The following is a 23,416-nucleotide window of genomic DNA, read 5'->3' as shown; positions in this document are numbered from 1 at the left end:
AACTCGGGTGGTGGGAATGTGGTGTTTTTATTTTTGCTTTTCAGTATTTGATAACTTTCTACAAGGTGTATATATTGCTTTTGTAAAATCGAAAGGCTATTTTTAATTTGAGGGAAAGCAAGTGCACTGGGAGGGGCTTCCCAGATCATCTCTTCCCAACCCTCATTTTTTCCAAAGAAGGAAAAATTTTGACTCATCACCCTGAATTTTTCTAAACTTTTAATTGTGGAAAATTTCAAATAGATCCAAGAGCAGACAAAACAACGTAATGAAAGCCCATGTACCCATCATCCAACCTCCACAATTACCAACTCATGGCCATTCTTGTTTGTTTCTCCCATGCACTTTCTCCCTTCCTATTTCATTTTGAAGCGAATCCCAAACATCATATCATTTACTCCATTAATATTTCAGTATGTATCTCTTTAAGGACTTAAAAGTACTTAGCCATTATACATTATCACATCTAAAAAATTGATAATAATCCATTTTAAATCCTCAAATATCCATTCAGTGCTCATATTCCTAGCTGCCATGTAAATATATGATTTTTCTCTTAGTTTGATTGAATCAGGATCTGAAGTCCACAGGCCACAATTGGTTGGTATATCTTACTCCCACTCCCAGCAGCCCTATAGGACAGAGTATAACTGCCCCATAGGGTTTCCAAGGCTGTAATCTTTATGGACACAAACTGCCACATCTTTGTCCCGTAAAACAGCTAAATGGGTCAGAACCACCGACTTTTCGGTTAGAAGCTGGTTGCTTAACCACTTTGCCACCAGGGCTCCTATGTCTTAACCAGTTGTTGCCAAGTCGATTCTGACTCATGGTGACCTCATGTGTTGCAGAGTAGAACTGCTGTATAGAGTTTCCAAGGCTGTGACCTTTTGGAAGCAGACTGCCAGGCCTTTCTTCCAAGGTGCCTCTGGATGGGTTTGAACTGCCAACTTCTCAGTTAGTAGTTGAGTGCTTAAGTGTTGTTACCACCAAGGGACTCTTGATATGTTTTAGTCTTTTTAATCTACAGCTTCTTCTCCATCTTTTTACTTTTCCTTGCAGTGTATTCATTGATGAATCTAGGTTGTTTGTCCTGAGTAGTTTCCCACAGTCTTGATTTTGCCAGTTGAATCCCCTGGCATTGTTTAACATGTTCCTCTCTCCTTTGCATTTCCTGAAATTGGTAGTTGCATCAAAAGGTTTGATCACTGTTATGGGTTGAATTGTGTCCCCAAAAAATATGTGTCAACTTGGCTATGCCGTGAGTTCCAGTATTGTGTGGTTGTCCTCCATTTTGTAATCTGATGTAATTATCCTATGTGTTGTAAATCCTAACAGCTATGAGGTTAACAGAGCCCTGGTGGCACGGTTGTTAAGCCTTCAGCTGCTAACCAAAAGCTTGGTGGTTCGAACCCACCAGCTGCTCCTTGGAAAGCCTACGGGGCAGTTCTACTCTGCCCTATAGGGTCACTCTGAATAAGAATCAACTAGACTGCAATGGGTTTGGCTTTTCTTTCTTTTTTTTTTAATGATGTTAAGTAGACAGGATTAGAGGAAGAAACACAATCTACAGGATTAGATTGTACCTTGAGTCAAGTTCTTTGGAGACATAAAAGAGAGAAGCAAGCAGAAAGGAGGGGGACCTCATTATCACCAGGCAAGAAGAGCCAGGAGTGAAGTGCATCCTTTGGACTCGGGGGTCCCTGGGCCAAGAAGTTCCTAGACCCAGAAGAAGATTGATGAAAAGGACCTTCCTCCTCAGCTGATAGAGAGAGAAAGCCTTCCCCTGGAACTGGCACCCTGAATTCAGACTTCTAGCTTCCTTGACTGTAAGAGAATATATTTCTGTTTGTCAAAGCCACCCACTTGTGGTATTTCTGTTATGGCAGCACTAGGTAACTAAGACAATCATATTTCCCAGATTGTCTTTCTTTGCAAGAATACTTCATAGGTGTTGGTGTGTTCTTCTTCCATTAGGAGGCACATATTGTCTGGTTGTCTTTTGTGGTGTGATGTAATGTGTGATGTTAGCTGCAGTTTATGCTCAACTCCTGGGTCATTACTTCAGGGTGATATTTCAATTCTAAAATTCCTCCTTCATTTATTAGCTAGAATATTTCTATGAGAAGTTCCCTTTATCTACTATTTGATAAAGTCAGGCAGGTGCTTGATTCTTTACTTACCAGTTTTCAAAATGAGTTGGTCCCCTAGCATCCTTCAAAGCTGGGCAATTTTTTTTAACATTATGATTTAAACACATTTGTGTCTCAATGCATTGCAGTTATTACCCTTCTTGATGCTCAAATGATGCCATCCTTTGGCCACTGGAAGCCTCTTTAAGTTTACTCTTGAGTCTTGTTGCACCATCCTGGTAGTCTTTCATGGAAATCTTTCTTCAGAATTGAAATATGATCTAAATAGGCAAGATGGGCCATGGAAACTGAGGCAGAATATTATTTCTGAGGTCTTTTCTTTCCCCATTGATTTGGACCCTTGGCCTTCCCAGTGAAGTTCTCCTCATCCTGCTCCTGTCTTCCTCTTGACCTGAATGCTCCAGAGCCCTCTCACTTCTGGCTGTGTGTGCCCAGTTTCAAAAAGTCAGTGTTAGAAGCGCCTCAGTGACCAGCTGGATATGTCAGATCCCAGGAGGGGATACGTAGTCCCTGGTGAGCTACACTAGGTTCAGTTATGACAGGGTCTAGGCTGACTTTGAAAGAGTGTTCTTGCCTCCGTTCCTTACGTGAGGTTTATAGTTCCAACATTGCCTGAGTTCTTTAAACTCCTAACTCTTTACAGCCTCAGAGCTTGGCTAGCAGAAGGGCTGTGCAGCTCCAGCTCACAGCAACCTCAAATGCCTGCCTTTGACTTACCCTTCTCCCCTTCTTCCCTCCCTTCCTCCACTCCTCCCCTCTTACTGCAGCTCTGCTAAAGCTCTGATCTCTTTCCCGTCTCCACCCCTCTCCATCTCTATCCCTACCCCTCTCTCTTTAGCCTGTTTTATTCAATCTCAACAGTCCTCTAATCAGCCTGTTTTGTAGCTAAGGCAACAGAGAAACTTGGCTCTAAATGTAGATCTGGGATTTGAACCCACACACTTGGGCTCCATAGTGCCTGACACTACTGCTTTGGTTCCATGTCACTGAGCACAATCACCTGTCCCCTGTCTTCATTCTCCTGAATACTTTACTACTACTTTTTTGTCTTTAAAAATAAATTTTTTCCAGTATCAGAATTAAGACATACACACAAAAATTCAAGAAATATGAGCTTTTTAAAAAAGTAAATTAAGTCCCCTCTCTTCTCAGACCTCAAAATAATCATCATTATTGACAACAGCAGCTCAAAAGATTGGATAGGAGCCTTGGGGGGAAGTGAGTTTATGTTAGTAAGGGAGGAACAACTCAGAAAAGAAGGGTGGGAATGGTTTCTCAACTCGAAGAATGTAATCAATGTCACTAAATTGTACATGTACAATTCAACAAATGGATGTGGCAGTGGAAGTGCTCACTTGTCTATGCCAAGAAATTTGGAAGACAGCTACCTGGCCAACCAACTGGAAGAGATCCATATTTTTACCCATTCCAGAGAAAAGAGATCCAACAGAATGTGGAAACTATCAAATAATATCATTAATATCACAGGCAAGTAAAATTTTGCCAAAGATAATTCAAAAGCAGTTACAGCAGTACGTCAACAGGGAACTGCCAGAAATTCAAGTCAGATTCAGAAGAGGATATGAAACAAGGGATATCATTGCTGATGTCGAAGGGATCATGGCTGAAAGCAGAGAATACCAGAAAGATGTTTTATTGACTATGCAAAGGCATTCAACGCTGTGGGTCATAACAAATTATGGATAACACTGCAAAGAATGGGAATTCTAGAACATTTAATTATGCTCATAAGAAACCTGTCTTTAGACCAAGAGGCAGTCATTTAAACAGAACAAAGGGATACTTCGTGGTTTAAAGCCAGGAAAGGTGTGTGTCAGGGTTGTATCCTTTCACCACACTTATTCAATCTGTACGCTGAGCGAATAATCTGAGAAGCTGGACTATATGAAGAACAGGGCATCAGGATTGGAGGAAGACTCCTGAACAACTTTGCTTGTTGAAAGTGAAGAGGACTTGAAGCACTTATTGATGAAGATTGTAGACCACAGCCTTCAGTATGCATTATACCTCAACATAAAGAAAACAAAAATCCTCACAACTGGGCCAATAAGCAACATCGTGATAAACAAAGGAAAGACTGAAGTTGTCAAGGATTTCATTTTACTTGGATCCACAATCAACAGCCACAGAAGCAGCAGTCAAGAAATCAAACGATGCATTGCGCTGGGCAAATTTACTGCAAAAGATCTCTTTAAAGTGTTAAAAAACAAAGATGTCACTTTGAGGATTAAGGTGTGTCTGACCCAAGCCATAGTGTTTTCAGTCGCCTCATGTGCATCTGAAAACTTGACAGTGAATATGGAAGATCAAAGAAGAACTGATGCCTTTGAACTATGGTGTTGGCAAAGAATACTGAATATACTATGGACTGCCAAAAGAACGAACAAGTCTATCTTGGAAGAAGTACAGACAGAATGCTCCTTAGAAGCAAGGACGGAGAGATTTTGTCTCACATACTTTGGACATGTTATCAGGAGGGACCAGTCCCTAGAGAAGGACATATCATGTTTGGCAGAGGGTCAACGAAAAAGAGGAAAGCTCTTGATAAGATGGATTAACACCGTGACTTCAACAATGGGCTCAAACATAACGATTGAGAGGGCTGTGCAGGAACAGGCAGTGTCTTGTTGTGTTGTACATAGGGTCGCTATGAGTTGGAATAGACTCGACGGCACCTAACAACAACAACAACAAACTGTACATGTAAAAACTGTTGAATTGTTTTATGTTTTGCTGTGTATATTCTCAACACCAAAATTAATAAAATTAGAAAAAAACTCCACGGCAATTTTTTTTTTTTTTTTGGTACAGTCTTTCTGAAGGTCAGTTTAATAACATTTATTAAAAATTTTAAATGTGCATGTTTTTTGACTCAGAAATTCAATTTCCAGGAATTTATCCCCGGGAAATAGTGTGCAAAGCTAAATGTACACGGATGCTAATTGAGGCATTGTTTGAAATAATTAAAAACTGGAAACAACCCCAAAGTCCATAAGTATTTAAAAAAAAAAATAAGTATAGCCCTTGCTAAATAATTTATGGCAACAATGGAAACTGAAGCTGTTAGAATGTAGAAAATATAAACGTCCTAAAGAGAAGAGGCTGTTCGTGTAAATTAGTAAATGGGGGGATAAAAAGCAAGGTGCAGAAAAGTATATGTCAAAATAACCCATTTTTAGAAAAATTATTTCTTTGCAAATATTTATGTAGAAAAAGGCCTGGAAGGATATACACCAAATAGTTGATGATGGTTTTTAAAAAATATAGTTTATTTCATTTTTGTTGTTGTTAAGAATATACACAACAAAACATACACGAATTCAACAGTTTCCACATGTGCAATTCAGTGACGTTGATTATATTCTTCGAGTTGTGCAATCATTCTCACGCTCCTTTTTGAAGTTGTTCCTCCCCCATTAACATAAACTCACTGCCCCTTAACGTTCCTATCTAATTTTTCGAGTTGCTGTTACCACTTCGCTTCCATACAGATAGATCTTAAAAGAGCATAATGCTCAAGGCAGACATTCTTTACTAGTTAAGCTAAAGTATTGTTTGGTCTTAAGAAGACTTCAGGGGAATTTTTGGTTTAAGGTTTAAAGATTATCTCAGGACAATAGTTTAAGGGGTTCATCCAGACTCCATGGCTCCAGGAAGACTGGATTGCATGAAAATTTGAAGTTCTGTTCTACATCTTCCCCCCTTTGATCAGGATTCTCCTATAGACTGTTTCATCAAAATATCCAGTAACAGTAGCTGGGCACCATCCATTTCTGGTCTCATGGCAAAGGAGGCATTTTTTTTTAAGGCAATTAGCCACACATCCATTTCATACTCCTATACTGACTCTCCTTCCTCTTGCTCCAGGCAAATGGTCATTTCTGTTTCTTTGTTGAATTGTCTGTTCAAGTCCTTTGTTAATTTCTTTGGATAGTTTTTTCTTTCTCATATAGACTCATAAGATATATAGTATCATATGTATGTACTGTATGAGTATTAAAATTTGTTTTAGAAATATTTTCCCAGTTTAATATTTGTAGTTTAACTTTGCCATATTTTTAATTGTTTAAAAATTGTTTAATATGTTTTCATTGTTAATGTGATCAAACTTAAAAGTCTTTTGGTTTATTTTTTTCTGGTTTTCATGTCATTTTAGAAAGGCCTTCTCCATTCTAAGGCGATAAGAATGTTCACTCACTTTCCCTTTAGTGCTTTTAATATTTTATTTTTACATTTAAATATTTTGGCATAATGGATGAGATAGAGATTAGCTTCCCACACACCCCATACCCTTGTTCAAAAAAAAAAAAAAAAAAGATTAAATACATAAAATAAAGCACATAGAGGGCATAGCGATGGCTACTTCTTCCAAAAAACCAAACCAAACCCAGTCCCGTCAAGCTGATTTCCACTCACAGCAACCCTATAGGACAGAGTAGAACTGCCCCATAGAGTTTCCAAGGAGCGCCTGGCAGATTCGAACTGCCGACCTTTGGTTAGCAGCTGCAGCACTTAACCACTATACCACCAGGGTTTCCAGGCTACATCTTAGTCATAAACAAATACCTTGCAGGATTGAGTTACTGGGTTTGATAGCTGTCTTAGGCTGGGTTCCCTACAGTAACAAAACCAGTGAACCGTATAAATATACCTAGAGAGAGATTTATATCAAGGAAATGGCTCACGTGGTTGTAGAGGCTGGAAAAGTCCCAAGTCCATGGGTCAGGTTGGAGGGTTCTCCTGACTCACATAGCTGCAGGAGCTGGCAAACCCAAGATCAGCAGGCAAGATGGCAGGCTGCTGGCTCACAGGCTGCAAAGGCTGACAAATCCCAAGATTGGAAGGTAAGCTGCTAGCTCAAGTCCCAAAAACCAGAGGTGAGATGAACAGGAGCCAGCTGCAGAATTCAGAGCAAGCAAAAGCCCACGAGCCTTCCCAGAAAGTCCACCTATATTGGATGCAGGCCACACCCCCAAGGAAACTCCCTTTCAGCTGATTGGCAGCTCACAGCAGATCCCATCATGGAGATGATCCCATTACATCAGAACTTATCATGGAAGTGATTACATCATTATATGACTGCCAAACTACATCATAAATGCCAAACCACTGAGAACCATGGCCCAGCCAAGTCAACACACAACCTTAACCATCATGGTCCACCCCTTATCAATTTGGCACCTGTATACATCTAATTAAAGCATACATAATCTCTGAATAAAGACATTATAAAGTTATACTTGCACCTAACATGATACAACTAACATGCATACAACTAAAAATGCATGAGCCTTATTTACATTTTATATTTTATAAGTGAAGAAAACAAAATATTTGATGCACACCAGCCAATACAGTAACTCCCTTCTTTGCCTGTTGATCCGGAGGCATGAGGAGCCCAGAGTGGCCAAATGGCATTCTTAACTTCCAGTTCAATGGAATCAGTGTTGTGTCTCCTGGTGGGAGAATTTCTTCCTTTGGAACTAAGACCTCTAGACCTGCAGAGCATAGAGTCATAGGGACAGGAAGCAAAAACTTTGTGAGCGGGTCACCAGGGGTAATAGTGAGTGGTACCACTCCCATCTCCACCTCTTGATTCCTGGACCTATGAATCCTGGCTATGGGAGAAACAGCACTATGTATGGGATGCTGGTTTAGAGCACATATAGCCTCCTGGAGACCACTGCCCCAACCCTGCAAGTTATTGCCACCTCGCCTGCCCTGTAATTGTGTCTTTAGAAGGCCATTCCATCATTCTATCAAGCCAGCTGCTTCAGGATGATGGGGGACATGGTAAGGCCAGAGAATTCCATGACCATGGGCCCATTGCTGCACTTCATTTGCTGTGAAATGAGTCACTTGACCCAAGGCAATGTGTGGGATACCATGACAGTGGATAAGGTATTTTGTAAGTTCACAGATAGTAGACATGGCAGAAACATTGCATGCAGGGAAGGCAAATCTATATCCAGAGTGTCTATTCCAGCAAGAACAAAACGCTGTCCTTTCCATGATGGAAGTGTTACAATGTAATAAAACTGCCACCGGGTTGTTGGCTGATCACCTCAAGGAATGGTGCCATACTGGGGACCCAGTGTTGGTTTCTTCTGCTGGCACATTGGTCACTCAGCAGTGGCTGTAGCCACGTTGGCCTTGGTGAGTGGAAGTCCATGTTGCTGAGCCCATGCATAACCTCCCTCTTTGCTACCATGGCCACTTTGTTCACGAGCCCATTGGGCAATGACGGGAGTGGCTGGGGAAAGAGGGTGACTGGTTTCCACAGAACACGTCACCCTATCCACATGTTGTGAAAAGTCTCCAGTACTGAGTTTACCCTTTGGTGAACATTCACATGAGACACAAATATCTTCACATCTTTAGCCCACTCAGAGAGGTCTATCCACATACCTCTTCCCCCATACCTTCTTGTCATCAATTTTCCAATCATTTTCCTTCCAAGTCTCTGACCATTCGGCCAAACCATTGGCGACAGCCTATGAATCACTACACAGTCACACATCTGGCCATTTCGCCTTCCAAGCAAAGTGAACAACCAGGTACACTGCTCAGTGTTCTGCCCTTTGGGAGGATTTCCCTTCACCACTGTCCTTCAGGGAGGTCCCAGAAAGGGGCTGTAGTGCCGCCACTGTCCACTTTTGAGTGGTGCCTGCATATCGCTCAGCACCATCTGTAAACCAGGCATGAGTTTTCTCTTCCTCAGTCAACTGATCATAAGGAACTCCCTATGAGGCCATAGGTGCAGACTGGGAGATGGAAGGTAATGTGACAGGAGTGGAATCATGGGTATTAGGGGCGCTTCCTCATGCAACTTACTTGTATCTTCAGGTCCTGCTTGGGGCTGATCTTGTATATACCACGTCCATTTCATGAGGGAGTGCTGTTGTGCAGTCCAAATTTATGACTCTGTGGGTCAGACAACACCCAGTTCATGAAGGGCAGCTCAGGCTGCATGGTGACTTGGTGGCCCATGGTTAAATGTTCAGTCTCTAGTAAGGCCCAGTAACAACCCTAAAGTTGTTTCTCAAAAAAGTAGTTATTTTTACAGAGGATGGCAAAATCCTAAGGGTCTGTGCTGTGATTCAACGACAGAGTCCTGCCAAAGACTCCAAACAACATCTCTATCTGCCACTGACACTTCAAGCAGGATTGGCTGGGTCATATGGCCCAAGTGGCAGAGTGGCTTGCACAGCAGCCTGAACCTGTTGTAGAGCATTCTCTTGGTCTGGGCCCTACTCAAAACTAGCAGTTTTTTGAGTCATTTGATAAATAGGCCTGATAAGCATAGCCACATGAAGGATATGCTGCCTCCAAAATCCAGAGGCCTACCAGGCATTGTGACTCCTTTTTAGTTGTGGGAAGGGCTACATGCAAAAACTTATCCTTCACTTTAGAAGGAATATCTCGACATGCCCCAACCACTGGAGCCCTACAAGTTTCACTGAGATAGAAGGCGCCTGAATTTCTGTCAGACTAATTTCCCACTCTCTAGTACATTTTACCAACAAGTCCAGAGTCATTGACACTTCTTCCTTACTAGGTAGGATTAGCATAATGTCATCAATATAATGGACCAGTGTGATGTCTTGTGGAAGAGAAAGGTCCCCGAGGACTGTAGGGCTGGAGAGTTGATATACCTCTGAGGTAGAACACTGAAAGTATACTGCTAGCCTTGCCAGCTGAAGGCAAACTGCTTCTGTAGGTCCTTCAAAACAGGTATGGAGAAAAAGGCATTATCCAGATCAAGAGCTGCATACCAGGTACCAGGAGATGTATTAATTTGCTCAAGCAATGAAACCACATCTGGAACAGCAGCTGCAATTGGAATCACCACCTGGTTAAGTTTTTGATAATCCACTGTCATTCTCCAAAATCCATCTGTTTTTTGCACAGGCCAAATAGGTGAGTTGAATGGGGATGTGGTGGGAATCACCACCCCTGCATCCTTTAAGTCCTTGACGGTAGCAGTAATCCCTGCATGTACATATTAGGAAACTCAAGCAGTTCTTTTGAAGTGTAGCATATCTCCTCCTGGGTCATGCTTTGTAATTGACTTTTTGGGGCTCACTAGGACTTAGTCTAGTTATAGATCTAGAAAAAAAATGGGGGGTGGGGATTTGTTCTGCAAACATTCAGTAAGGTCTTGTAAGGCATCTGGCTCAGGTGATGCCCCAGGCAAGGACTTATACAAAGGCTCTTCAGACACAGCTGGGTTAATCTCATCAGATGACGTGGAGGAGCTAATGGTTTTACTGGGAAGGGCAGTTTAGTAGACAAAGATGGAGTAATCTCTTCAGATGGGAGTGAGAGGGTTGGTTCTATTGGAAGGAATAATTCAACGGAACTTAGGGGCTCAGTGTCCCTAGCTTCCTGATTATCTAACCATATGTCCCCATTCCAAGTTTCAGGATCCCATTTCTTCCCAATCAATGCCCTCACTTTAACTTCAGACACTATCCAAGTTTGGGAATTCAGTTAGTATTGTAATTCAGCTGTTCTTATGATAAGATTCTGGGTTTGGTTTTTGGCAATATCAGCTCTGCTACTATAAGAAACAAGGCTTTCTTTCAAGGCACAAGTGGAAACTTTGAGGTTGTTTATATGGCATTTGAGCTTTGACCCTGAAGCCCTGAGCTCATCTCTTTCTTTCACCACTTTGTTTAGCCAAATTAGGACCAACCAACCAGCTTTCTTGTACTTCTAATTATGACAAAATCGTAGAAAGTTATCAAACACATGATTACTCAGAGCCTAGCCTGTCACGAATACCTGATCTATTGGTGGCAAGGTTTTGTTTAATTTCTACTGCCTCCTAACACCATGGATTAGCAGTGCCCTCTTTACTACTTGAAGCAGAGTCATCAACATTTTTAAGACTAACCAGACTTGAGAACCAATTTAGAAAACTCATCCTTACCGTTTTGTTTCTCTGGAACCACTCTCAGCACCAAATGTCTTAGGCTGGGTTCTCTAGAGAAACAAAACCAGGAAGCATATAAATATATGTATATATATATAGAGAGAGATTTATATCAAGGAAATGGCTCACGTGGTTGTAGAGGCTGGAAAAGTCCCAAGTCTATGGATCAGGCTGGAGGCTTCTCCTGATTCACGTAGCTGTAGGAGCTGGCAAACCCAAGATCAGCAGGTAAGATGGCAGGCTGCTGGCTCACAGGCTGCAAAGGCTGACAAATCCCAAGATTGGCAGGTAAGCTGCTAGCTCAAGTCCCGAGAACCAGAGGTGAGATGAACAGGAACCTGCTGTCGGATCCAGAGTGAGCAAAAATCCCACGAGCCTTGGCAGGAAGTCCACCTATATTGGATAAGGCCACACCCCCAAGGAAACTCTCTTTCAACTGACTGGCTACTCACAGCAGATGGCATCACAGAGGTGATCGCATTATATCAGATCTCATCATGGAAGTGATTATATCAATATACGACTGCCAAACTACATCCTAACTGCCAAACCACTGAGAATCATGGGCCAGCCAAACTGACACACAACCTTAACGATCACAAGGGTTTAGGACCATAGTCTTGGGGGGCAACTCAGTCAACTGGCATAACATAGCTCATAAAGATAATGTTCTACATTATAGTTCAGTGAGTTGTTCCTGGGGTTTTTAAAGCTTGTGAGCAGCCATCTAAGATACAACTATTGGTCTCCATGCACCTGGAGCAAAAGGAAACCTAAGTCTCAAAGAAGAAACTAGTCTACAGAACTAATAGTCTGCGTGAACCATGGCATCACCTACCTTGAGGCCAGATGAACTAGATGGTGCCTGGCTACCACTACTCACTGTTCTGACCAGCGACAATAGATAGTCCCAAATAGAATGGGGAAAAATGTAGAGCAAAACTCAAATTCCTAAAAAAGGCCAGATTCACTAGACTGGTAGAGACTAGAGGCACCCCCAAGACTATTGCCCTGGGATACCCTTTAAGCTTGGAACTTAAACTATTCCAGGAAGTCACCTCTCAGCCAAAAGACAGAATGGCTCATAAAATAAATACTATCACCCAGAAGTACTGTGCTCCTCTAAACAATCATTTAAGTAAGACCTAACAGTCTACCTTTTTTCTAGACCAAAGACAAGAAGGTAAGGGGGACAAGGAAGCTAGTTTAATGGAAACAGAACCAGAATGGAAAAAATGAAAATGCTGACACCCTGTAAAAAGTGTAACCAATGTCATTGAATGTGTAGAAATTGTGAAATGAGAACTTCAGTTGCCATGTAAAATTTCTCCAAAATCACAGTAAAATAGTTTTTAAAAAATTAAATAACAATCTTTTCCCTGACAATTTAAAATAACACCTTTATCCTATACGTGCTAAATCCCCATGTGATTTGGGTCTCTTCCTGAACTCTGTATTCTGATGGATTGTGCCAGTCCTATGCCACTACCAACACTGTGGCTTTATGTCATTCAATGGCTGTGGCCTTTTGTAAATAGACTGCCAGGCCTTTCTTCCATGGCACCTCTGGAGGAATTTGAACTGCAATCTTTTGGTTAGTATAGGAGTGCTTAACCATTTGTGGTACCCAGAGACTGTTAACTGTTCAAAAAACAATGATTAACTAATTAATCTTTTCCCATTTAAAATACCACCTTTATCATATACATACTAAATTCCCATGTGATTTGAATCTCTTTACTCTCTTTTTTCTGATATATTGTGCCAGTCCTGTGCCAATATCAGTACTCTGTGGTTTTCTTTCAAGTTTTAGCATTTTTAGTAATGAGAGATATCCCCATTATTCTTCTCTTTCAGAATGCTCTGCCTTTTCTCATTAACATTCTAGATGGAATTTCAAATTATTTTCCCAAGTTTCCCAATCACTTGGGGATTTAAAAACTGCCCTGAATTTGTGGAGTTAGGGAAACTGACATCTTTTATATTATCGTGTCTTCCTATCTAAGAACAAGTTATTACTCTTTGCTTATTCAAGTCTCCCTTTTTGAAGTAATTGGAAAGCTTAGTTTTATTAATTGATTGAAAATCGCTCCTGTACATTTATTTCAGTTAATTTTAGGTATTTTATGGCTTTTGTTGCTCTTATGAATGGGATATTTCCTTCCATTAAATTTCTAACTAGTTATATAAAAGCTATTGCTCATTTATATTTTGTAAGCAGTCCCCTTTCTTATCTCTAGCCATCGTTTCCCTTATAGAGCTCTAGGTCATGTCTTCAAGTACCATTTCTATATTGATGACTACCAATGTCCACATCTTGTCTTCTCTCCCAAACTCTCATCATTTTACCTCTACCTTGGTGTTTGCTAAATTTCAGAAATTCTCATTCCTGTGTCTTAATTTTTCGTATGTGTATACCAATTCATTAGAAATAAATCTGGCTTCATCCTGACCAATAATATCCATGAAATAACAAGTCTGATGGCTAGTTATACCTTTTTCTAATATGAATGAAAATAAACAGATAACTAAGTTTAAAAAAATGTTCTTCATACCACTTATCATCTCTTGCACTGCCCACCTTTTTCTGAAACTCTATTCTAGCTGGTAACAGACCAGAACATTCATCATTGCTTCAGTGTTCTTCCTTCACTTTCAACTCACTTTCTTTACTCTGTCAAGGTGACACCATTTTCCCAATCACATGGGCTCTTCCGTCCTCATCCTGATGTTTTCCTACTCTCCCTTGCCCTCCATTCTCCGGCACACCCTCCCTATCTTCACCCCTGGTGATTTGTTCACCACCCAGCGGGATTCCTTCCGAAGACCAGCATTCTCCTTTGAGGCTCATCTTTCTGAACCAGCCTCATCATGTCCCGTCATGCTCATCAACTTGTGATGACTCTTCGTTGCCCTCTGCATTACTGAAACAAACTTCCCTTCCCTCCCCATCTCCTAGTGTTCTGCAGTCATATCGTGTGGCCTTGGGCTTTCCCTCTCCCCATCTGCTCATCCAAACCTTACCTGTCCTTTTGGGCTCACTTTCCAAGAAGCCTTCTTTGATGATTCCAGCCCTGTCCCTCTCTTATCCTGCAGTATTGTTTGTTGTCTCGGGTCTCTTCTCTCCCTGAGTAGGCTATAAGCTGCTTGAGGGCAGGCTTCACATCTGAATATTGGGCACACATCAGATGCCCAGTAAACACTTATTGAGTCACCGCTTGGTGGCACTCCCAAAGACTTACCTCAAATGCCACTGCTCCCTGATACTCGCCACAGCCACTCATCCCTCCCCAAGCAACCTTCAACTCCCACCAACCAAGGGCAAGATGGAAAAAGAAACAAATTTAAGACAAGCAGAGAACACTGTGAAATATAAGAAGCCAATTCTAGGATCAATTAGTCTTTTAATATATTATTCTGAAAAGAAAGGAATTAAAAAAAAGTTCCTGACATCTTTTTTTTTTTTAATTTAAATAAATACCCTGCCCACCCCCCACCCACTGAAATTTCCCTCCTTCCCCATCATCCCCCCCATCCCTGGCACTAGACCCTCACCCCAGAGCTAAATAAGATGCCTTTCTTTCCGAGCAGGGCACACGCACTACCAAATTCTGGCACATTGTAAATACTGTATGTAAATGAGCCTGCTGCCCTCAGCTCACCTGAGCCCCTCCCTTCATCCCACTCCACTCCCCAGGCCCTAGCATTGGAGTGGGCACAGATGGTGGGGCCTTTAGACATGGGGAGAGTGCAAACTTGGTTCCATTTAATTGCCTCAACGCCCCACTCCCTGTTTGGGAGTAGGTAAGAAGGACCCAGAATTACCCTCCAAACTAATAAATAACAAAATAAATACCCCTTCCCCCTTCCCGACTCTATAAAAAGAGCTCCACTACCTCTTACTGGCTACTCCCTCTTTCATTTGATTCATCCCCCTTCTTCCTCCCTATCCCCTCTCCCCTTCCCACCTGCTTGGACTCTGGCTTGGCCTTTGCCCTCTCAGGGGGAGGGGTATACTGCGCCCAGTGGGGACAGCAGCAGAGGGCTTCACTCCCAACCTCAAGCAAACCTTTCTCTTCCCCCAAATTTGCTGCTGGCGCCCCAAACCCAATGAGCCTGGCAGACTTCCCGTCTCTGGGGGCTGGGGTGGAGGGCAGGGGGGTCTCCCTGGCTCTCTCTCACCTAGTCTTTCAAGCGTCTTTCAAGGCAAATCTCCCAGGAGAGACCGGGCACGGCCCGCCCCACTCCCCAGTCCAGGTGCCCGCCCCGGCCTCCTCAGATGGCAGTGTCCCAGAGGACCGTGTGCTGCCGGCGGCAGGGCGGGGTGCCAGACTTGCGGGGCTCAGGCCCCCGCCGCCAGCTGGGGAGGATGGGCATGCTCTCCTGCTTGCACAGGCCTCGGTCCGGCCGGTGCCGCGCTTTGATCTCCTTGCAGACACAGCGCTTCCGCTCGATCACCTCCAGCAGCTTGCCGTCCCGCTCGCGGGCGGGCTGAGGGGGCAGGGGTAGCGGCAGCGGCAGCGGCAGCGGCAGCGCAGGGGGGGTCTGTGCCCCTTCCTCCCCACCACCGGCCACGGGCGGAGGGGAGAAAGGAAAAGGGGGGGTCAAGGACCTAGAAGTGACAGGCCCTTTGCCACTGTCTTCTTCCAGGAACAAGTCCCCTCCCCCGGCTGTGGGGGTGAACTGGGGCCGAAATCCAGCCTTTGCCCGCTCGGCCAAGCTTGTGCCTGTGTCGCCCTGAGGAGCGCCTTCTGAAAACTGTCTTCCCAGAGCGAATGCACTTTCCCAATCCGTCCACCCAGAGAGGGCGCCTTTCCCAAATTGCACAAAGGCGCACCGACAAGCAGCCGCCCAGACTGATCTCCAACCCAGACCTGGCCTCGCTCCCCCTCTTAAGCAGCCCCTTCCCGGGACCCTCCCTCGGACACCCTCACCCTCCAACCTTATCAGTCATGGTCCATGCTGGCTCAGGCCCCAGTCGGACCTCTTGCTGTCTTTCCCTCCACACCCGGGCCGTCTTCCCTAACTGCTCCTTCCCAAATAAAAGAAAAACCAAACTTTCTCCTCTTCCTCCTCACCTGGCTCGGGGCGTCCCTGGGCTGGCTGCAGGGCCGGGGTGTATGGAGCACGGCCTGCCGGACTCCAGAGGTGGAGGCAGAGCGCCCCAGGCGGTAGCCTCCCGCGAAGTCTGGGGCGAGAAGGAGGAGAGAGGAGTGAAGGGGCTCCAGGTTTCCCCTCCCCCCAGCTCCCTGAGGGGAGCCCCGCCCCAGCTGGGCCCCACCTCACCAGAGAAGGAAAGGGGATGCAGATGTGGTATTAAGATTCGGGGCCTAGGACATGCTTTTGTACAGGGCATATAGTAAGTCCAAGGACTGGACCCTCGGGGATCCTCCCAAGCCAGCCCCATCCGTGCGTCTTCAGGAAGGGTGTCACCTCCATTGCGGTGGCAGGCGGGGAAGGTCTGGCAGGGTATGGGCAGCGCTGTGCGGCTCCCTCCTCGGTCCCCTCCATGGTAGATCCTGGCCATCAGGCCCTCTGCCCCCTGGCTCCTCACTGGGATCCCTGATGCCACAGGGCTCCTGTCCTCACGCTCCACCTTGCCTGGACCCTCCACACTGCCGTTCCAGGCCCGGGCACCCTCCTCGGCTTCTGCTGAGATGACAAGGAGGGCTGAGTGCCTGTATATGGAAGGGATCCTGCTGTGCCCCCAGCCACACATACTACACCACGGACAGACCAGAACGACCTGCCCATTTGAAAGCCACAGCGTGGATGGGTGGGACCCTACTGCACGCACGCACGCACGCACGCACACACAGACACACACACACACAACCTGGTACTGCCACCTTCTTTTCTACCCATTGGTACCATTCCTGTGAGGCTGAGAGTCACATATATTTGCTGCTTCTAAACTGTTTTTCCTGGTCAGAAGAGTCTCCCCTGCCCCAGCTTTAGCTTCAGAGCCCCTGTAGCCCCAGATAGAGCCAGAATGAGCACCCCCCTGAAACTGAGACTAGGGGTGCTGTTCCTCAGGAGGGCGAGAATCCCAAATCCTGGGCCCTAGTTGGGTAGGGGGGCCACTGGGAGAAGAGTTGCCTGTGAGCTAAGATCATCTCCAGAGCAGGCCTGGCAGAGCATTGCGTTGCCAGGCAACAGTAGGGGCCTGCCGCTCTTCTCCCTCCTGTCTGGATAGGTTGTCATGGTAACTGCTGGGAGGCAGCTGTGTTTGGCTCCTAGTGTGCGCACACTCACAAACACACCCCTGCAGCCCAGGGAAGGGAGGGGCAGGGAGTAGAGCAGGACAGTTAGGAGGATACTACCCCCACCCCATGCCGCTAGACTTCCTGCCCACCCTCATCTCTGGTTTCCCAGAAAACTTCCCCATTGAGGACAATGGGCTGTGGCTTCCAAGTGACTCTGCCAACAACTCCCCCAAACCATCACCAATACCCCTCTAACTGAGCCCCCAGCTCCCGCAGCCACTCGCCACCCCTCACTCACTGTCCAGCTCCTTTGCCTTCCTCCCTCCATACAGGACCTTCCTCTGCAGAGCCCAGCTTGCCCCAAATGTGGTGGCACCCATCTCCTCCTCTTCTTCCTCCTCTGGTGTCCCTGCACTGGTGATGACGTGGGCACAGGAGATGCTGGCGAAGGCACCCCCATCGGGCCCTTGCTCCTGCAGCTGGATCTTGACCATGGGGGACGGGGCCCCCACTCCACAGCCCTTATTCAGCACCCCCCCAGCCTTGAGGCTCTCATAGGCAGGGGGTCTCTTGAGCCCAGCTACTGCAGCTGGGTAGGTCCAGAGGGGGGTCAAAGGGCCTGCAGTTGGGTCTGGAAGGCTGTGGGGAGAGGCCAGGCAACCTCGGTGGTGGAGGACCCCAGCTGCTGCCCCCATGGCACTGCTGTGGGAGCTGGACTTCCCTGGCATGGGAGGAGGCCTCGAGCTGGTGCACAGCATCCCATGGAGAACTGAGATCTCCTTCTCAGTCTTTGGTTCCCCAGCACCCAGGGGCGGACCGGCTGGCAGGACAGAGTGCGTGGTCACCTTGACTGCCGAGTACACCATGGTGTAAGACACGGCCTTGTCCTTGGGCGGCCCAGGAAGCAAGGCGGCCGGGGCAGGGGGGGCTGCCGGCGCCCCCGCCGCCTTGGGGCAGATCATGCTGTGGGAGTTGGGGAGCTCCCGCTCACCCCGGGGCTGGCCAGAGCCCTGGGGTGGCAAAGGTGTCGAGTGGCTCCGGGCCCTGCCCGACGGTCCCAGCAGCAGCAGGTTGGCAGCAGGAGGCAGAGGCAGTGGGGGAGGCGTCTCCCGCTCCCGTGCAGGCACTTGGGGAGCTGGGGTGGAGCCAGCTGGCTCCTTGGAGTGGCAGAGGACCGGTAGCCTTGAGACCCCATCGCCAGGGGTTCGGGAAGCAGACTTGGCTTGGGGGAAGGCCAGGAGTGGAGGGCGGTGCTGAAGGAGGTTGGGGAAAGGTGGGGGGATTTCACAAGGAGTGGTCTTGGTGGGTGTTCCATCCCTCCGGCTCGGGAGGGCTGAAGCTGGACGGCGGTGGGCATGGGACTGAAGGACAGGAGGCTGGTGTGGTGGGGAGGTTGCTGTCAGTGGGGGGGGCCCATTGGCCCGGCCTTCTCCTGCCTCCTCCGGCAGCGGGTATTTCATCTCCTCATATATGGCCTCACTCTCTTCAGAGTCTGAGTCGGGGCCAGCTGGAGGGGTTGGGCCTCCACCCCCAAGAGGGGGCCCAGTCAGACATCCTCCACTTCTTCCTCCTCCCCTGAAGACATCCCCCACCATCTCAATGTACACGGGCTCTTCTTCCTGGGCACCCACATCAAGGTCCCCTGTTACGTGTGACCCCCTACTGAGGCGCTGGAAGGGTAGGTTCCCTCCTCGAGGAGAAGGGGCTGGAGGGCAGGACTCATAGAAGGAAACAGAGAGCTGGGTGTTGGGACTTCGCCTGGGCTTCTGTGGAGGAACCTTCCGGCTAGATTCTCGGCTCTCTGGGGTCAGCTTCTGTGAGCCTAGACAGGATGGAAAAGAGAAAATAAATCAAGCTTTTAGTAGGGGAAGGAAAAGGGGGGACTCTTCTTAACCTCTTGACTCATCTGTAAGGACATATCTGTCTCTTCATTTTTCCTCACTCCTCAACTTTCAGCCCTTATAGGTTTCTTTTCTACCAGTCAGCCCTCCGTCCTTCTAAGGAACTCCCCAGAATCAACAACTCACACCCTAAATTCTCTCCCAACCTCGAGTCCCTCCAAGACCACCCCTTTCCCAAGAATGGACTTTTCAGGCAGTTTTCCCTGCCCTTGAATGGTTCATCTCAGGCCCACCCTCTGAGAATAGAACCTTCCACTTCCTTGGTTCTTTCCTGAATGAACCCTCCCTGGCAGGCCTCCCCTGGCCTGGAATGGATCCTCCCAGTTCCCAGCTCCACCTGAGAAGGGGGGTGGCTCACCTGCTTTTTTGGTGGGGGGCATCTCTGCCCCTGACCCCACCATGCTGAGCTTGGTGCTGGGGTGTCTCTGAGGCTTGGCTGGGGGTCTCCGGGCGCTGCTGTCCTCTGTGAGACCCCCACCGCCATCTCCAGGCCCACCCCCCACACTGTCCATACTGCCCACGGAGTGGCAGGAGAGTGAACGTGGGGCCATGGCGCTGCGGCAGGGGTGGGGGGTGTGCTCCTGGGAGGCGGGCATCGTCATGAAGCCCATCCTGAGGGAGCGGCGCAGCGAGGCAATGTCCCGCACTCGGACCCCGGGCCCTGGGCCAGTCCCGGGCCCTGCCGGGCCTGCGGGACCCACCTCCTTACTGGAGCTGGGGAGAGAAGACCCAATATGGAGCAAGGTTGGGCCTCAGACCTGGGCCTCCCCTTCCTCCACCCTAAGTGAGGTCTGCAACCCTGTGGCCCCCCAGGGATGAGGACAGGAGTCTGGGGTGGGGATGAGGAGAAGCTTGAAGGTTCAAGGCACAGATGTAGGGGGCTTCTGGCTGAATCCCTAGGCTTTAAAAAAGGCAAAGAAATCAGGGCAGGGAGGAGAGAAAGGGTGAATATGTGTGCAGGGGTGTGACCCTGGGGCTGGCAGATCCCATGCCGGGCATATCCAGTACACTGCACACATATAGGTAGAGAAATGCAAACCCAGGCAACATAGCCCCTCTGGACAGAGAGCCACACCTGCTACTACAGCTCTGCTGCCCAGATCACTCCCACACTGGCCCACACCTGACCTCTGGTCTCCGCTCTGGTCCATCTACTGTGGCTGACACCCTCACACTGCTCCTCCTCTCCCAGACCTTTGTACCGCGGCAGCATCTCCATAGCAGCCTCCCCAGCTGATCTTTTTCCTCCCTTTGTCCCTCTCCCTGGTGCTGCTGTCCTCTGTGAGACCCCCACTGCCACCCCCAGGCCTGCCCCCCCCATGTCCATGCTTCCCATCGAGTGCTGTCCTGTCTTTGTCACTCTCCCTGGCTCACCCCCATTCTCTTTCACTGTCCCTGAATGTGAGTGAAGGGGGGTGGCTGGCAGGGAAGAGGGGAAAACTGCTGTGGGTGGGCTCTCGTTAAGGCCCTGTCTACTAACCCTTCATTAGGGAGTGATTGCTACAGTGATAGCTCTGATTAATCTAATTAACAACTAGAATTAAACTCCACAGTTTTGAGGAGGAAGAAGAGAGCAAGAGGTGGCTCTGACTCAGGCTCCAAGAGGCTGTGCAGTCCATGGGAGTGAAGAGGAGAAGGGACCGAGATGGGAGAGGCCAGGCCCCAGGTCCCTGGGAGGGCAAGGAGAGGAGAGAGGGCAGCTGGGGGGAGGGAGGGCTCCCCGGCCCTAGCTCATCTGCAGAACCCAGGCTGCATGTCACCCCACAGATAACCCTGACATTTGGCCACTCACCTACCACAGCAGAGGAGACTGGGAGGGGGCCAAATGAGTCTTCTCTGATGTCCCCTCCAAGGACCAACTCCCTGGACCCTATGAGGGCAGTAGGGCCTGTCCCTTCCAAGGTCAGGTGACAGTGGAGTCAGAAAGCCAGCCCCAAATTGACAGTGAGAAGACCACATGCCAGGGTGAGTCAGGAAGGAGTGACTCGGGCCTCTGGGGAAGAGGGTGCTCCTGAGCTAGAAACCCTCTGGAGGCCAGGCCAGGCACCAGAGCTGGGAAAAGGCCTGAGACAGGGCATGTGCCATTCCAGCAACTCTGTGCTGAGCACAGGACTCTACGATCAGGGAGGCTCACTGATGACAAGACCGTTGAGACCCAGGAACGGCACAAGTGGTGCAACCCAGAAATGGGGAAGTTGAGGTGGGACAGACCGGGAGGAAGCCAGGACCCGCAGCCTTACCTCCTCTTGGCCTCCTCCTCCTTGTGCTGCCTCCACTCCAGCTTGGTTTTTCGGTAGAGGAGGTTCATGTCGTGGGGCAGGAGGTGGGGGCTGGGGGTCCCTGCTCAGCGCCACCAGGCCCGGGGGACGGCCCTCCCTGGGTCCCGGATCCACTTGATGGGGAGGGGGGAAAAAGAAAAGAAAGATGTGGGGTGGGTGGGGGGCCAGGAATGAATGAGAAAGACAAAAAGGCGAAGGGATGTGATTTGGGTCCTCAGAGAGGAAAACAAGACAGAGAGGCACAGAAAACCCAACACAGCCTTTAGGACTCACAGACAAACACTGAGTGACACCCTGACAAAGGTGTTCAGAGATACAAACACTCCAGGGAGATCATGTCAACAGAGTCTCATCCTGATACAGCACAGACAGGCCGCACACACGTAGATCAACCCCGCAGTGACAGACACGTTCAGACACACAAACCTCCGAGCCACAGACCGAGGACCGGCACAGGTAAACACTAACCTAGGAAGAGGCAGACACACACAAACACCCGCCGACACACCCACAGACACACACAGACATCCAGACACACACAAATCTGCTACACAGAACTGGACACACCTACAGACAAGGAGTTGTGCCCAGGGCCTACTTGCGTACATTGCACCCCACTGGGGAAGAGGGAGACAGACTCCCCAACCCCTCTTGGGCCCTGAGGCTTGGGGGGAGGTGACCAGGGCAGGGTGGGGGTGCTGAAGGAAGGGTAGGGGGCATTCTGGTTGAGCATCTAAAATACCATCCACCCATTCATCCACCTCTATTCCCTGCTGTCCCCCCTCCAGTCCTCTGGGCCTGGGCCTCGGTCCACCCCTATTCCAGCCCCTGGCCCCTCACTGATGGCCCAGATCACCTTCTTCCTTCTCCAGGATTTGGGAGGCTCCCGGTTTCCCTCCTCCAGTCCCGCCCCTCAATCCCACCCACGGGGTCTCCAGCCTGGCCCCAGAGCTACCCTCTGGGCTGCGGCCTCCATACCTGCTCTGGGTTCCCTTCCCCCAAACCACACTCTCCTTTTCGTCTTCAACCTCACTTCTCTCCCAGGCGCCCCTCCTCATTGCCGTCCTACCCCTTCCCCTGTTTATTTCAAACCTGGCCTGCTTCATCCCCCTCTCCATCCTAGGGCCTCAGGTTCCCGGGCATCCCTCCCCTTCCCCTTGTCCTGCTACCCTGGGTTTCTCCGCCTTTCGCCCCGCCAATCCTCCCTGTCCCTTGTCCCCCCCACCCCACCTCCCCGCACCAAGCCTCCCCAGTTTCTACATCATCGTACCTGGCCTGCCGGGCGCCGGCCCCCCCATGCCGGGCTCCGCCCGGAGCAGGAGGTGGGAGGAGGAGAGACAGAGAGAGACCGAAGGGAGCGGAGCTGGGCCCTGCCGCAGAGACAGCCCCGCCTCCGGGTCCGCCCCCAGACCCGCCCCCGGCCCCAAACCCACCCTTCCACACCCTCCAAGGACGGAGCGGGAGTGGCAACACGGGGAGGCTGGGGTGGGCGGTGCGGGGGCCGCGGAACCCGCGGGCGGAGGTTCAGAGGACGGTCCTGGAGCGCTGGGGGCCCGGCGCCAGCCCGCCCCCGCCTCAGGGAGTCCGTTCCTCGCCGCCCCTCGCCCCTGCCCCGCCGGGCCGCGCTTGCCTCTGTCTCTTAGGCCCCGGCGGAGCAGATCACGGGGCGCAGTGGCGCCCCCCAGCGGCAGCTAGGACCCGCACCCACGCGCGTACCCGGTGCGCCCGGCACTGGCCGGGTCCGCACCCGGCGTCCGGCAGGGGCCGAGGCTGCGGCTGCGGGGCCAGGGTGCAGTGAGGCAGTGAAGCCGGCAGGGGGGGGCCGCTTTCCGGCGGAGGGGCTCACAGAGTCCGAAGCCGTACGTTCCGCACCTCTGCCCAGCAGGGTGCCTGCTCCCTTGGCCGCGCCGCCTTTTCC

The 23,416-nt window shown here is 48.9% G+C and overlaps 1 protein-coding gene across 6 annotated transcripts; it reads right to left on the bottom strand.

Moving 5' to 3' along the window:
• Nucleotides 1–6,546: 6,546 nt before the first annotated feature.
• On the bottom strand, nt 6,547–22,877 carry NYAP1 (neuronal tyrosine phosphorylated phosphoinositide-3-kinase adaptor 1). Of its 6 annotated transcripts, XM_064295876.1 has the most exons (7): nt 22,769–22,877; nt 21,460–21,611; nt 19,578–19,933; nt 17,617–19,140; nt 16,399–16,764; nt 16,191–16,300; nt 6,547–15,657 (listed from the first exon to the last, which is right to left on the bottom strand). In XM_064295876.1, the coding sequence occupies exons 2-7, from the start codon at nt 21,525–21,527 to the stop codon at nt 15,388–15,390; spliced, it is 2,694 nt and encodes an 897-aa protein (XP_064151946.1). In that variant the 5' UTR covers nt 21,528–21,611; nt 22,769–22,877; the 3' UTR covers nt 6,547–15,387. The 6 variants fall into 6 exon arrangements, with proteins under 6 accessions (XP_064151946.1, XP_023397518.2, XP_023397521.2 ...); XM_023541750.2 differs by lacking the exon at nt 22,769–22,877 and having other exon boundaries at nt 21,460–22,712; XM_023541753.2 differs by lacking the exon at nt 22,769–22,877 and having other exon boundaries at nt 16,546–16,764; nt 21,460–22,711.
• Between the last annotated feature and the right edge of the window lie 539 nt (nt 22,878–23,416).

This window comes from Loxodonta africana, chromosome 12 (genome assembly GCF_030014295.1).
Source record: "Loxodonta africana isolate mLoxAfr1 chromosome 12, mLoxAfr1.hap2, whole genome shotgun sequence".
NCBI classification, from domain to species: domain Eukaryota; kingdom Metazoa; phylum Chordata; class Mammalia; order Proboscidea; family Elephantidae; genus Loxodonta; species Loxodonta africana.
This window is presented reverse-complemented; position numbering and strand designations above follow the sequence as displayed.

Excerpts from the sequence above, each read along its gene's own strand:
- NYAP1 (XM_064295876.1), bottom strand. The coding sequence starts at position 21,527 with ATGAACCTCCTCTACCGAAAAACCAAGCTGGAGTGGAGGCAGCACAAG. Across the intron at positions 19,934-21,459 it reads GAGGAGGAGGCCAAGAGGAG|CTCCAGTAAGGAGGTGGGTC; the intron begins GTAAGGCTGCGG and ends TTCTCTCCCCAG. Across the intron at positions 16,765-17,616 it reads GAAGGCAAAGGAGCTGGACA|CAGAAGCCGAGGAGGGTGCC; the intron begins GTGAGTGAGGGG and ends TTGTCATCTCAG.